The sequence below is a fragment of the Armigeres subalbatus genome, chromosome 3 (assembly GCF_024139115.2).
Source record: "Armigeres subalbatus isolate Guangzhou_Male chromosome 3, GZ_Asu_2, whole genome shotgun sequence".
NCBI lineage: Eukaryota > Metazoa > Arthropoda > Insecta > Diptera > Culicidae > Armigeres > Armigeres subalbatus.
In genome coordinates, this window is record NC_085141.1 from 200,611,395 (window position 1) to 200,627,747 (window position 16,353).

General features: G+C 39.3%; 1 protein-coding gene and 1 long non-coding RNA gene across 6 annotated transcripts in view; both read right to left on the bottom strand.

Annotated features, from left to right (window-relative positions):
* Positions 1–1,693: 1,693 nt before the first annotated feature.
* Positions 1,694–16,353, bottom strand: part of LOC134226042 (uncharacterized) — a 96,282-nt gene continuing 81,622 nt past the window's right edge. For 4 of the 5 annotated variants that reach the window (XR_009983377.1, XR_009983379.1, XR_009983378.1 and 1 more), the window contains exons 4-5: positions 2,043–2,223; positions 1,694–1,981 (exon numbers count right to left, since the gene is read on the bottom strand). This is a non-coding gene — a long non-coding RNA (uncharacterized LOC134226042). Of the gene's footprint in view, positions 1,982–2,042; positions 2,224–2,284; positions 2,429–16,353 lie in introns of those variants that run through there. The other variant, XR_009983375.1, reaches the window with a different exon arrangement.
* LOC134223020 (uncharacterized) lies at positions 12,817–14,310 on the bottom strand. Its single transcript, XM_062702157.1, has 3 exons — positions 14,100–14,310; positions 13,964–14,034; positions 12,817–13,897 (listed from the first exon to the last, which is right to left on the bottom strand). Exons 1-3 carry the CDS (start codon positions 14,270–14,272, stop codon positions 13,662–13,664), a joined length of 480 nt encoding a protein of 159 aa, XP_062558141.1. The 5' UTR covers positions 14,273–14,310; the 3' UTR covers positions 12,817–13,661.

Sequence of the window (16,353 nt, forward strand, 5' to 3'; positions counted from 1 at the left end):
GTTTTGTGGAATTATTGCTATAAATAAAACATTATTTCAGAATGGAGAAAGGCAATTTATATGAGTTCATCGCACCGAGGATTTCACCCAAACAGATTTTCGCAGAGGGAAATGACGCAACCATCGTTATGAAGAACAAAAGAAATCCCAATATTTTTTTTCCAGGATTACGTTGAAAATAAGTAAAAAAAAGTGAATATACAACATCAATATAATTATGTAAGCAGTATCCTAGCCTTGATCCAAGCAGTGAAGACTACAGTTAGATCTTTATTAAAACTAATTAAACTTGAAATATTTTGTAAAAATGTTGTGCATTGTGTTCTCTGTAGTCATTAATGCTTGGAAAATGTTTTATTTAAATAAATGCAAATTAAGCATTAAAGAACAAGTTCAAGAAAGTCATGAATTGTATTTAAATCTACTAGACTATTCAATCTAATTCACCTGAAAATCACCTAAATTCTACGTTGGTAATGTTCCATAAATGTTACGTGAAAATCAGGTACATTTTACCTGCGTCATATAAATTGAGATTGACATTCTGATTCACGTAGAATTCACCTGAAAAAATAGGTGGAAAATATCTACGTGTCCTTTCAGGTAAATGCTACGTGAAATTTATTTGCAGTGTACACTGGGACAGAGCCGCCTCGCAGCTTAGTGTTCATTAAGCACTTCCACAGTTATTAAGGTGAATCGCGTTGGAGCCCAATTTCAAATCTACATAGCACTTTTGAGGGCACATAACTTGAAAAGTAAACGACAGACAAAAGCAAAAAGTAGTTTTTCACTTTTGCTCACTTGCAGCATACATGAAAAAATGGTTTCCAGATGTGTTAACCGCCTAAATATTCACATTTGTGCGAGCAAAAACGCGAGGTGAGAGATAGCACGGCCATTGTGGCTGCCATTTTTGGACGCCGCCGTAACTCACCTTAACTGCGAGGTTTCTAAGCCAGGTTACCATTTTTGCATTCGTATATCATGAGGCTACACTGAGATAATTTCCCATCTAGAATGTATGTGCGCTGCACATATATTTTTGCAATCAAGCTTTGCATATGTACTTTATTAGTCTTTTACTTTTTTGTTTTTTTTATTTTGGTTTTTCATTCATGAAATATGAAAACATAAAATATGAAGAAATATTTGAACAGTTTGTTTGAGAAACTGCATATGTAACATTTTTGGCCAAAATGAGATTTTTATATATTCTAAATCCTCTTCCAAAAATACGTATTCTGGCAAAAAATACGAAAAAAAAATTTTGTTCAGAAATGTATGAATTTTTTTTCGTTAGTTTAAGAAACTACATAAGTCCACGCACTTTGAAGAGCAATTATGGAGTACTGTTTATAGTTTTTGCACTGGAAGTGCCTCAGGATGTTGAGTTTTGCCAAAAACTATTGATCTGTATCGAAGAAATCGAAAGGTTCGGTGCCAATTTGTCCAAAAACAGTTTTTTGTTGTTTTCTCGAATTTATGTAAAATGGACTTATACAGTTTCTCAAACAAATGATTCATTTATTGTTCAGACATTCTTTTTCAACATTTACAACAACTTCTGCGTGAAAAAATAATTAACATCTAATCGTATAATCACTCAATGTTGGAGTGCTGTTCCGCGGTGAGCATTGGGGACAGAAACGGTAGTGCTGCCCAAATGGATTAATAATCGAAAACTTCCCAGTTCAGTTGACCTATCGGCCGATTCCACACCGTTACTTTATTGTTTCGTTCCGTAAATCCATTTTTGCGTCAATCCGTCTAAAATTACCAACGTTTCGTCGGGAGCTGTCAGCGACTGTCAACTTCCATCATGAAAGCGATGTGACCCGGGATGTACAACAGATTCATTCGATGGTCTCGCCAAATAAGGCTATCCTCCGCAATGCAAAACATGCTCGCGCTCCTGCACCAGAAAGTTTGTGACCGTGTAGCACTTTGCCTGCGTTTTGCCGCTCGATGGTGTTTTTTTCTGTAAACGATGTACAGTTTGTTTAAAGGATAATGTAATTTTTTTCGTCATCTTCACTTACCTTCATCAATGTCCAAGATTCCGATGTTAGATTCCGATTGCTGTTCCGCCGTATTTTGGTAGCGATAGTAAAAGCGATGACCACGTCATTCGTGATCACTGCCATTGTTGCTGTTGGTGGAGCTAGCTTCGCACTGCTGATCTCAATTCATTTCCGCATTCTTGACAAACAAAAATAGGTCCTGTAAACGATGTAAAGTTTTTTTAGTGGAAAGATATCAAACAATTTGACAATCTTGAAACCTTCAATACAATTGATTCGACATATTTTTCTTATATAACTTTATCTCTGAGTTCGTATAATCATATCCTAAATTCATGGTTTATGTTTTTATCTTAATACTAATTCGAGAGCAAAAATATTCAACTTCTCTTCTCTTTTCCTTAATGCCACATAGTTATCACTAATACAATCACATACAATCGTAGAATTATTCCTCATCAGAAATACTATAAGGCATTTTATGAGACGTTTCGCGGTGGCCCGTTTATTTACTTCTAATGTTTTGTTTTGGTATGATTCTGCGTGAACATTCCGTTAGGTCCGAACACAAAATAATGTTTGTAACGTTTTACTTTTCATTCGTGTTTTCTTCAGCATTTCCTGCTTAGAATGCAATGGTATGAATTATCTAACGATACATTTTAAGAATCTTATGAAGAACTATGTTCTAAAACCCTGGTAGACGAAAAGAAAATCAGGCAGAATTGATGATGGGACCCATCGGAATGTTCGGCGCGAAATTACCAAACAAACGGGCTCCCACTAATTGTCAAAGTAGGTAAACACGAGAAAAACAGCTGTTTCGATCTGTCTCATAAAATGCCTTATTCTCCCTTCGCCTTTTCGACCTTTCACTGGTATTTGCATCCTCGAATAAGTTGTTGACAGCTTCACTAGTTTGAGATGCCGATGCGCATTGATAACGTGCCTGGATTGGGAAGATAACATTTTGTATCTCCAAGGAATCCAAATACTCGGCTACTTTTTCTCGTAGCTTGAAAGGTACATCATATGCTTTTCGGAATATGGGCCTATCCTCCTTCAAAACAAGGTCTGCCTCATTACCTGATATTGGGATTGAAAAATCTACATCAAAAACCCTTTTGAAAACGCAATTGAATATCGAAATCAACATTACCCTTAGTCTCCTGTCGCTTTGGTTCCATCGAGTTTATTCTTATCGTGTTCTTAAAGGTTCTTCTCCACTAATGCTACGTTTTGACAGGGCAAGTGAGTTGAACAACTCAGTTGAATTCAATTGACTTGCCAAAAGTTGAACATGCTCAACTTTCTTTTCGTTCAAGTGAATTGAATTAAGGTGTTTACACGTTCAGTTCGCGTCCGATTCAAGCGACTTGCTCAATTCACTTGCCTTGTCTAAACGTAGCATAAGGGTAAAATAAGTCCATCCAGTCACGGCCAAGAAGTGCAAGGATCTTTCCCGGCCCATCAAGTATGACTAAACTAGCACGCTTTTCATTGTTATCCACCATATCATTGGCCTCGATTTTTCCGAAAATTTTTGAACGTTCACCATTGATAACTACTAGACTACTATTGCATGTTTTTACCGGCCATTGATTAAAATACTTCTTATACTGATCCAGACTTATGACTGTAACAGCTGCCCCACAGTCTATTTCCATTTTGAGTTGCACGCCGTTTACCAACACATTTACTACACATGGTTCACTAAAACGCTCCTTTGTCGATATCATCATACACGGGTGATTTGCTTCATCATCTTCCGAATCTTGTATCCTGAACCGCTTGAAATCATAATGCTCTGCTTCCTCACTATCCTTTTCTACAAAATTCACTGATCTCATATTCAATAATTTGAAACAGTTGCGCTTAACATGGCCACGTTGTTTGCAGAAATTGCAAATAACACCATAAAGAAAATTGTCTTCCCGACGATCACTATAATCCCTAATGTTTTCTCTCTGTTCATTCTCATATCTGTTCCCGTTATATCGACTAACACCAGACTGAAATGTACTACGTCCTCTATCTCTACTACGACTACGTTGTCTGCGTCCATAATCTCTATTGTGCTTCCAGTTGAAAACCGAAGAGAGCTCTCGCGACGATTGAGTTTTTCCTTATTTCCTGATGTCGCAACTGCATCGCGACTAGTGCGCATCTATGCCACCGCCATGCGCCATGATGCGCACTAGTCGCGACGTAGTTGCGACAAAAGGAAACGGGAGAAAACTCGATTGTCGCGAGAGCTCACTTCGGTTTTCAACTGGAAGTACAATACTAAATTGTCTTGTTGTATGTCTCACATCGCTACGTTGTCCTATGTCTCCTAATCTATATTTAACAGAATTGACACTTCTAGGATCCTCATCTGTACAACTTAATTCCTTAGCTCTTAGCTTGGCCAGCTCACAACGAACCACCAACTCTTCCACTTTATTTAGCGACATAGCATCCTTCATAAGAAGCTTTTGCTTTAGCTCTTGATCGCGCAACCCGAATATGATTTTATCTTTAATTGCATCTTTGTGGGCCCCGAAACCGCACTCACTTGCTAGTAATTTAAATGCCAGAACATAATTTTCAGCAGGTTCATCCAAGCCCTGTATACGAGAATGATACACAGAAAAAAATATTGAAAAGTAATCGACGCGTAAATAATAAAGACTTGGAGAATTACACTATTCTGGGCGTACATCTTTTCCAATAAGTTCGCCCTAAATGTATGCAATTCACATAGCATTATGACACTTATTCGTATAAAAAGTGGCATAATGCAATACAAATTGCATACATTCAGGTGATAATATCGTTTAAATTTACACTCTTTTTGGCATTCCCTTTATGTGCATTTCTTTCGTGTAAATTGCAATAACTTTTTCTATCTGTGAATTTATGCCCATTCATCATGTTAGGGGTGGTTTTGTCCAAACGTTCTTTCAATTTATTGATCATCTCATTGTAATCAATCGTCATGATATCAACTCCCGAGTAAATTAAACTAATCTCATCGAATATCGTTGGACTACTAAGAGTTATAAAAAGATTCTTTTTCATAGCCTCCGGTTTATTGTTCAATTGATACAAAAATTTTATTCTATCCATGTATTCCCCAAAATTCGAACCTCGCACAAAATGGTCAACGGTACCGATAAGGGTGGCCATGATGCCCGCAGTAAAATTCAAATAATCACCTAAGAATAGGGAAAATGAAAAAAATAAATTAAAAAAAACTCACATGACCTTATATCTCTTATTACTCTCCGGAAAAGGGTGCCTGCTCTCCAGATAGAGAATGCTGTCCTCCGTTTGCATCAACTCTTCGCTCTACAGTAATTCGTCACTCCCCCGGTAGACGTTTGGTGTTCTACAATACCATCGGCGGCTGGCTCAGCAATTATCACTCCTCGGTACTCTCACCGGCTGATTTGGCAGTAATCACTTTCCGACAGATGACCGGCTAACTCACTTCTCACCGGTGGATGACCGGCTGTCTCACTTCTCACTATACGGATCTGAATAACGGCTGGTTACTTTTCACCTATTGTTTCACAACGCTATTGTGCATTACAATCGACCTCTAACAATGTCCTTCAAAATGGTTTTCACTGGTACTCCACATACTCCACTCCATGTACTTTCTGTCTTTTCATGCACACAAGGACTAACCTTGCTACACTTAATCCTTCCACTAGTGATTCCTTTATCTTGCTAGCTTGGACCATGAAACCGATTACAACGGGAAACAAAAGAACCAATGGCGTACCACGCCACACCACTAATTCTCTCCTCTCGATCTACGATAAATTTCTCATGCACGGATTTTATTAGTTTAATCTTCAATCTTCTTCAATCTTCTTCTATGCTAAGCTCTTTTTACCACTCGTCGCCACTTGTAATAATCTAATTTGATATCTCGGAGATAAAAATTAAGACGTCTTACTCGGTTGAAAGTCACAATCAAAAAGATCATTACATATGATTTATTCCCGCTTCATGCTTGATAGCTATAATTTCGATTTCACCCTGGTGAACTATTAACTATAAAAATCATTTCATGAACTCTGAGGGTTCTGACGTTAGGTCGAACATAACAGGTATGTATAATAGAGTGGCCCAAGCTTATATGGAAAAACTAGCAATGGGTAATGTTTTTAACATAAACGCGAATAGACGTAGGACTTATATAAACGCAACGTATTTACATTTGACTTCTAACTTTTGGATCTATGGAGTTTGATTATAGGTATTGGTATTGGAAACGACAACTTCCATGCTGTGTAGAATTATTAGCAAATGGTCCGTCATATGTCATGACTCGTACCCATCCCGGGATCATGTGGATTATGAAACCAATCACTTTTCGTGGATGAGCAGACCAAATCCCTCTAATTTTATTCTTCTTCATCCACCACCGCTGCCCTCGCTGAGTCGCTGCCTCAGCCATCATCGGCCACTAACCATGAACTCCGAGCGATGCGATGGGCGATTGCATCCATCGCAACCGATACCATTGCATCCGACCATCATCAAGCGCAGAATGACAAAAAAATGCGCCCACTTCTTTCATGCATATTCACAGACCCACCGGCAGTTCTACTGCTGGCGACTGCGTGCTGTGTATGTAAACAAACACAGCGAACGAACGAACGAAACGAACAATGCGCGAGCAAAAAGCACGTCGGTACGCGTTGTTGACACAAATTGTAATGGCTCGCACACGGCAGGCACTGCTTCTTTTATACATGAAGAAATCTTCCCCTAGACACGAAGGCCCGTAACATACCGCATTCTGATGTCCGTGTTAGGAATGCACTAGATTGATTACATATGAAATTTTTGCTGGCTTTAACAAGAATTGAAATTTTCAATAGTGTATCGTTAAGAATCTTAAGTTTCAATGAAATAGGCAAATTGCTGGAGAGTGCCCGACTCGATTGATATATAAATAGTAAAAATCCATCGAAAGATTAAGGCGCTAATATCGTTTGAAATCTTCCCTTCCAGCGTAACGCACTCGATTTCCAAAAATCTAAATGACACCCAGTATAGTAAAGAAAGACGTAAGTCCTACGTCAAAATGAAAAGTCTGGAATTTTAAACCTTGCACATTTATATGACAGTTTGGGGGTCCCAGAAGCTCCCCTGAAAATTTCAGTTCATTCGGTCCAGTGGTTGGCGTGCGCAAATGGCTCAAAGTTTGTACATATGGGAAAAGTGGTCCAAATGTACGAGGAAACGCAACCGTTTCAGTTTTTTGCTTCTAGGTGGCGCTGTAGTTGACGGATTCCTGTTGTGGACAAAATGTAGAACCTTTTTTATATAAGGAAGCGACTGGTGAAGACCGGATGTAAACCCCTTTGAAATTGGCCAAGTTATAAGCATCCAAAGTCGAGGGTGTCGAGCGTGTCCCCCAGGGGTGTTTAAAATGAGAGCAACGTACCACCGACCATTGCGGCGGCGATGCAGGCGTATTCGGTGCCGTGCGAAATTAAATGCATGATTATCACGCAATCTCGCGAATTTTTATCCGATTGGTAAATACTTTCCGTGCTCTGTACAGTAGTGTAGCTAGAGAAGGAGGGGGTGACTTACCACTGAAGCCAACGAGCTGAAGTTTTTCAGGGGAGACAAAATTCATGAAATATTTGTAACGAGTTGTTTTCGGACATAGTGATGCCCGTTGCATCAATTTTAGAACGATATGATATAATGCTTACAGACAGAGGGACAGAAGGACAGAAAGACAGAGACACCTGGGATATTATATAAGTTATATATTTTTCAAATAACAGTTTTAATGTTTATAGCATAATTTATTAACTGTATAAAACTACAAAGTTATCAACAAACAACACTTATACCTATATTAATTATTTAATTCAACTGCTAGGCTTTCCTTTATAACAGAGCGAGTGCAACCTGGAAAATTTTGCCTATGCTGTTGAACAACTTTGAGAAGATATTGAAGCTGTTCTTCATTTTTTGTCAGTTTTCCACAAAAATCTTGAGCTAGTTTAACTCCTCTTTCAGCACAGTCATTCACTACCAAAAATGAATTAATTTTATTTCTACTTTCAACAAATTCTTCCAATTCATCCCATATACTAGGATCTTCTTTGAGAAAATTTGCAGATATTCCAGAAATTTCAAAAAAAATTCATCGTATTTTGAGAAACAAAATTCGAAAGCGTACAAGAAGTCAACTTATCGATCGTAGATACTTTCAATTTTATTTTTCTTACTTCATCACCCTTACAAGATTTTTAAATTGTGTGCCATTTCTTTTCTCTCATCAGTAGATATTTCTGGGTCGAAAAATACCAGAGCGACTAGTTCTTCACTCAAGTACCATAGATCATTTGCAAATCTTGAAGCCGCAGCCACCAAAGGGGCGTGGCTACAGATTCAACTTTATTGATTACAAGAAAGCAGCTCTTCCGCGCGCGCGAGCCATTTCGTTCGAGATGTCGCGGAGACCAGACCATGGTACCACCTTCAGCTACCACCCGGCGATGGTGTGGGTCGCGCGGTCGTCGTCGTTAGCATCAACAGCACTCAGATGGAATTTTCATGCGTGTCTCTACGATGGCGGCTATGGAGGTGTTTATTTCTGCAACGGTTGCGTCTGAAGTGTCATCAGTGAAAGCAGCTCTCAAGCCATAATTTGAGGCTAGGCGAATTTTGATCAAAGTTCATATTAATCGCTTGGTGATGGTCGGTGGCGGAATCACGACCGTGCGTCAGGGACGCTACAAAAATTAATTCCGCGACGGTCTCGAATTTGGAAATTTCCGTTCTACACCCTGTATCTGAGTCTTCCCCTTAGGCGTAGTTTACGTCAAAAAATTATTTCAACTTAACCTTCCTCCCAAACATAATGGTGGTCCCGAAAAGAACCGATTCATTGCCACTTATGTGCCTCATCAACAGCACGACGTTGATTGCCAGATTCAACGATGCTGTTGGGAACACGGATGAAAAGATGTACTGCTGTTGCCACCACCGCCACCACCACCTGACGAGAAATTTCATGCGCATCATCACTCATAAATCTCAATCAACGAGCCCGTTCGTTCGTTCTCCGTGACATGCAGAATGAAAATTACGCGCGCACGCGAAACACGGGGCGTTTTATACACAGGGAAAACGAAGCAGTGGATCAAAAGGCCAGTACGTTACTGCAATCTGATGTCCGTGTTGGGGATTTATGAACGGGATTGAATTTTTCACCCGGTTTGGAAAGAAATAACATTTTCAATAGTTTAACGTTGATAATCAATAGTATCAATAGAATTGGCAAATTGCTGGAGAGTTTCCGAATCGATTGATAAGCAAATGTCGAAAATCCATCGAAAGATAAAGACGTTATTACCGTTTGAAATCTAACATGATTTCGTGACGGTCCCCAATTTGGAAATTTTCATTTTGCACCCTGTATCTGAGGCTTCCCCTTAGACGTAGTTTACGTCAAAATCTTGGGTTTTCAACCGATGATTATTCAGCGGGATATTGCAGGGAATATTCAAGAAAAGCATCGGAATTATCACGGAGAGTTCTTTGGAGCATTTCAAGGTTATCAATTGGGTAATTTTACGAAATTTCCACACGCAAAACTTATTAGAATGTGGACTTGACATTCTCGGAATTTCAACTCCAAATTTTTCTTTATTCTGAAAATTCTTCAGTTTTCACAATTTTTAACAGGCGCACAGTGGCTAAAATCGTGTTTAGCGCGTTCATTTAATAGTACCTTTATTATGTGATTTAGCGTAATGGCGTCCTCGAGACATTTTATCAGTAAGTCAATGCGCCTCTTTGGAGGAATTCAGCCTTATGATCAATCCCCTTAAAAGTGTGTTGAAAAATAATTGATTTCCACTTTTCAACATAGAAGGTATATGTCTTCGCGAGAGTTGTAGCAAAGTTCTCCTGAAAAACTTTATCGAAGACACCAAGTTCGTTATTTCATTACTTTCGGAGATTTATTGCTTTTTATGCCAACAAGTTTTGAACATGTTCGATGTATAAGCATGGAGGCGCATGGTGCATTGGTTCACTTACTCCTTGTGAGGAGTGATTGATTTCTACCTTACATAATAGGAAATGGTTTTTGATGAAACATTCCTCACATTCGCTGACAACTCTACAGTTAAGGTATTAACTTTAAGTTCATAATTTGTACTTTGTTATGCATATACGATTGACTGCCACGATTTGCCCGGTGTCAGGTAGCAATTAAGTCAAATATGACTAAAAAAATCCAATAAAACTGTTATAACTTTTATTTTCAAGTTTTTAAGTCACAATAGCCACCCAACGGCGTATTTTAATATCATCTAAAAATTTTAAAACATACGAGAAATGTAGAAATGAAAATGAAAAAGATATAATGAAAACCTCATTTTAAGGGGTTGTCAGCATAAAACGTAAAAAATCTCCAAAAGTAATGGAATTACGAACTTGGTGTCTTCGGCAAAGTTTTTCAGGAGAACTTTTGCTACAACTTTTATGAAGAATCGAACCTTATGTGTTGTGAAGTGGAAAAAATAAATTTCACATCTCACTTTTAAGGGGATTGATCAGTAAACTGAATACCTCCAAAGAAGCGCATTAACTTACTGATTAAATGTCTTAAAGACACCATTACGCCAATTGCCTAATAAACTATTAAATAAACGCGCTAGAAATCCGATTTTAGCCACTGAGCGGCGTTAAGAATTATAGGTCGGATGCGTGACAGATTTTGTCAGTGGCGCGCAGGCAGATGCAAAAGTGTCAACGATGGTGGCGCACACCACTAGGAGGAATTAAATTCAACAGTAATTAAATTAATTGGCTTTGAGATTTGATTTCAGGAGTTATGGACAGAGGATTAAATTTGATTTCGTTTCAATTTGATTTTTGTTCTATTGGATTTCGTTCAGTTTGATTTTTGTTATGTTTGAAATTCGAATTTTGTTGTAATGTTTACATTGAAATTTAATAGCTGTTGTTTTAGCTGTGGTTGTTTTCCATATTTTTCCAATCTCATATGATGTTTTGTAAAATTTGGAAAAGTCTACGTAGACTTCAAGGTGGGGGGAGGGGTTTCGGAAAAGTCTACGAAAGTCTACTAGGGGGGACAGGGGGGTTTGAAAAAGTGAAATTTCGGTCTACGTGGACCGGGGCTGGAAACAAAGGAGAAGATTTGGAATCATTAGGTCGCCAACTAAATTTTCGTTGTTTTCGAGTTTTTGAGCTTTTTAAATCTTGTATTCGTGCGCTGTGTGTCAGTATACTATCAATACACCTGTGATTATTAAAGTTGTTTGAAAGGATGGAGGAACATTGCCACGGATGCGCTGTTTCAATCACCGATGATAATGACATGGTATGTTGTCAAGGATTCTGCATGGCTACGTTGCATCTGAAATGCTCGCAACTCAGTGTCACCTTATGGGACGAGGTAAAGTCAAATTCAATGATCTACTGGATGTACCCGTCCTGTAGAAAATTGATGACTAACACCTAGCAACCCTATAACCAGAGACCGGCGGAGTGAAAAACTGTCGAAATGGCAACGTATGAAAATGCATGAAATCGTGAAAAAAAATACTGGCAGCACTTGAACATTTTGCTTGCTTCTTATGGATGCAAAAAGTAAACAAGCCGAAATGGAACCGCTTTTGACGGCTCGATTGGAAACAAGATGGCGTCTTCGCCGATCTCTTATTCTAGTATTTCTACTAACACCATTGGCGTAACTACAGGGGGGCTAGGGGGGGCTTTAGCCCTACCTAGGATTTAATTAGCCCCCCTAGAATTTTTCGCTTTTTTGCATAAGTGTAGTACATATAATTTTGTATAGTTTTTTTAATTTCGAAAAATTTTTATATCTTGCAATGATAATGCTAAACACGAAGGATTTGACGTTCCTTTGATAGATTACGATGATAGCCAAATTCGCGAAGTCGAGGCATATTCTGCTCTTCCCTCATATGGGAAAACCCATTGCTATCTGTTATAGTTTGAGTGAAACATGGCCGCCCTCCCCTCATCTCTGTTGCTCTACTATAAGGGGTATACCCCGGTTAGGTATAAGTACGTTAGGCATAAAGACGTTAGGCATAAGTACGTTAGGCATAATGGACGTTAGGCACAACGGACGTTAGGCATAATGTACGTTAGGCATAATGTACGTTAGGCATAATGGACGTTAGGCATAAAATGACCCAAAGAGCAACCCATGACATAAAGAAGATAGAATTGTTCCAAACGTCCATTATGCCTAACGTACATTATGCCTAACTTACTTAAGCCTATCGTCCTTATTGCTATTCTCGCGGACCCACTGTAAGAACCAATAAAGAACTGTCATTAGTTGTGTGAAGAATGTTGCTTCAACTTTGAAAATACAACCTATTGTATGACTCTATATAACTGAGAACGGCGACATTCTAAATTATTTTAGAATTCACAGTAAACAGTTATCACTACATAGCGAGAACAGCTTCAACGTCTGTTCTCGGTGACTAACTTTCTTTCTGCAGATTTGTCTAAGAAAGCGTTCTAGGAATTTTGCCATTATTTTATGAAAATATTGAATTGCTAGTAAACACGCTGGGGCCCTCCTTAGCCGTGTGGTAAGACGCGCGGCTACAAAGCAAGACCATGCTGAGGGTGGCTGGGTTCGATTCCTGGTGCCGGTCTAGGCACTTTGTAGCCCGCAATCGAGTCGTTTGAGAACGACTGGCGAACTACTCCTGAATAACGAAAAAGACTCAATGAAACTGAACGAGGGACTACCGCTACGTACTCAATTTTAAACGAATGGCTTAAGCGCCACCTCTAATGAGGACCATTCATCGTTGTGTAGTTGCCCGGCATGAGACCTATCACTATTTAGGCCTAAGTTGTTCCTTGGAAAAGGTTGAGAAACGATCTTGCAGTCCCCGAATTTTTCCACATCAGTCTTACAGTTTTTGCATTTCGCTCAAAAGAACATAGCACCCCAAATCACCCTAAATGAACAGTCCTGAAACTTACCATAAAAGCTTTCGTTTATCATCACTGGAGGCTACCCACCATTTACACCAGAGGTCGACACTGTCATGGAACCGGTTCGCCTTCACAACTCTATTCACACCGCCAGGCGGTTTTTAAATTCAAAAATTATGCGCGCGTTCTGAAATCTTTCACCATGCCAACACCACCGTGAATCAAGAAGATAGGGATCTAAACCAAATTGTTAGAGATCTAAACCAATTTATTAAAAGAATCTACTAAAGGTTTATTCATGGTTTAACAAAATGTATTCTACATTATTTCAGATCATTTGCTTTCACCTATCCTATCTACATGTGCGTGTCTTTACTCTCTACACCATCCACCTTTTCGTTATCTCTCGGAACAATAGCGCTTGCAAATTGCTAATTTTTGGGGGCCGGCATCTATCGAGATGGGCCTTTCATTAACGATCTCGGATCGTTGTCACATGTGCACACGGACGGGAGGAAAAAATGAGCTCTTTGTACTTACAGGCCTGTTAGATTTTGCGATCGACTTTGCTGGCTTTGGTGATCGGCTACCTCATGCTGTTGGTAGATGATCGGACGGCGTGGAGGGAAAACGGTTGAAACTCGACGATGCTCACTGCTGATGCTGATCTAGCCACCTAGCAGGGCGAAACCGCACGGAGGGCGATTCTCCGACGTCGATGTCCACGTGATGATTGCCGCCGGAATGTCGCTCGGGCACGATACCGTCCACGATGGCCTTTTGGTGACGGAAGGCCGGGATATTTGCACTCAACGGAGGCTCGACGGAGGATGCAGCTACGGTGGGGCGAGTGGTTCCTAAATCGGACACAGAAAGCCGTCGCACGGCTGTACGACAACGGAAACTTTAGACAACGCACATGGCACGCACATGATTTTACACAATCGCATTACCTTTCTGATCACTAGCTTCTTTGCACAAAGGTACTTTTGAACTTAACTGATTGGGTGGGATTATCAGTTCACTATAATGAAACACGGGAAAATTAGCACTTAGAAAGATTTTTAAATAAACTCCAATTATCACTACCTCGGACACCGCGTATTCTGGCAGAGCCACACTTCCGAAACTTTATCGAGACTCCAGGCAAATGGACGAGAAACTCTGTGGTCCTCAGATTTAAAGCCTCGAAACCGGAAGAACTTCAGTCCCGAACAAATTGAATAAAGTGGGTTATCATGTTCCTTTGAGTGAAAATACATCTCGCTTCCGCGGATTGCATCAGATCTTGCTGTCTCATTCTCCCGCCAATTCTCAAGTAACGTTTTGACCTTCGGCATAAATCCGAACAGGTGACCTTCGGTTAATTCCGATTATATCAAAATTTCAATCTCGCGTTCGCGAAAGAGAGTATTTCTTGACCTCGCGAATTGCGTACGTTACGTCGTGTCTCTCAGTTGCATACTTTTCAGGCGAAAGGTAATTAAAACTTTTATAGCAGTGCTCGCGATAAGACAGGGCGGCACACATTTATGGTGTCAGTGAAGATTTAATTTGATTGATGCTTTTCTACTTAATTTCTACGAACATAAATTATTACCACGGAAGTATATTCAAATCTTTTATTGTATACATATAATAGTAAACAAGTACGAATATTTACAGTAACTATAATTAATATTTACAAAGTAACAGACGCTTGGCGTACCTGTTACATCACTCCATGCTTTGAGTACGAAAATTTAGTTGAATTGATTCAACTAAATTTTCGTAGGGAAAATTTAATTGTATTCCACTAATTCTAGGTAAGTATCTAAATTTTTGAAAGTATGCTCGTATTCGGGGTCATAAGATATCATCATCAACCACGAGAGTTGACTCCTCCTCTATTTATAGTCCACAATTCAGAATCGATTGTGTCTACCACTGACCATCAGCGTCCTTCGACTCCGGTCTCCAGCGAATACTACTAATACTTTCTACAATTTCGAAACATACCACATTTATAACCTAACATCGGATATTCACATTCAAGAACAAAATAAGTATGAAAAATTTAACAGATTGTCTGAGTGGCATCGATCGGGTCGTTTAGTATATTGCAAACCCTTCTAAATATACTCCATACATCCCCCAAAATGCTTTCAAATCAGTTCCTCTGAACTGAAAGAAAACAAAATTTCTCTTCATTATAATCATTTAAACAGGCTCATTCGGCTTCCGAGTCTACCCCAATCATTACGTTGAGCACCGACTCATTCACCCAATTCACTGCAAAACTATTTCACAGCGAAATGGCCCACCCCGAGGCTTCCCTCAGGCAATTTGTCCACTCTACTGTAAAACGTAACCCTAAATTCTTAATCATATTTCTACACCAGATTCAAATCTGATACGGCGAAATTTGAAAAAGAAACTAAACCTATATTCACCCCTCGAATAAACCTTCACATTTATCTTCATACCTATTCCAAACCGATACAACTACTAAACGCACCGCGCGATAACCGGTTCGAGCCAAACTGTCAAACTCATCAAAATCCAAACAAAAGTGAAGTGACTGCAACCAAAGTGCACGTGATGGCCGGAATGCCGAATATATTGCCGGATTTGCCATGTTCCAGCACCGGAATCCTGGATTTTCTTAATATTACGGGGAGTATTTATTATACTTCCTCCAATCAATGAATTAATTGCTTTGTGTGTTCTATTTTAGGAGCTGCGACGTGGGAACCTGTATGGAGAAACTATGACAGCTGTGGTATTTTGACGGAACTGTATCCTGAACTAATGGAGATGAATGAAACCAATGACCGGGCTATTGTACCAAAACTGGCAGGATTACTGGAAGCTATGTACTGTGGACTACGGTGGAATAAATTTGAATGAACTGGCTTGTGAACGAGCTCCGAGGAGACCATGCACTAATAAACAACGTTTGGATATGCAACCATGAATGGCCCATACACCATGAATGAATTTGACGTGGAACGCAACTTAAAACGAAAATTATGGATATAAACATCGCCGAACATGGACGAACGAACGACACATTTTCTACTATAATGAAGGAACACAAACGAGGAATATTTACAAACTCAACACGCATTATTTACAACTGGGTATGATATTCTGTAAGTACTAACACTAATTCTAAGAACTAATGTAGCAGCTAAGTGTAGGGTAATTAATAACTAACATTAGATCAATCAGGATAGGCAGGGCATTTCCTTTACCTTCCTTCGTCGATAAGGGTTTTTCTATTTATTCGTTCCAAATGGTACATAGCTTTGTTGTTGGAGAATGAACTGTTTCCTGATTACTCTTACTTGCTGAAGTCTTC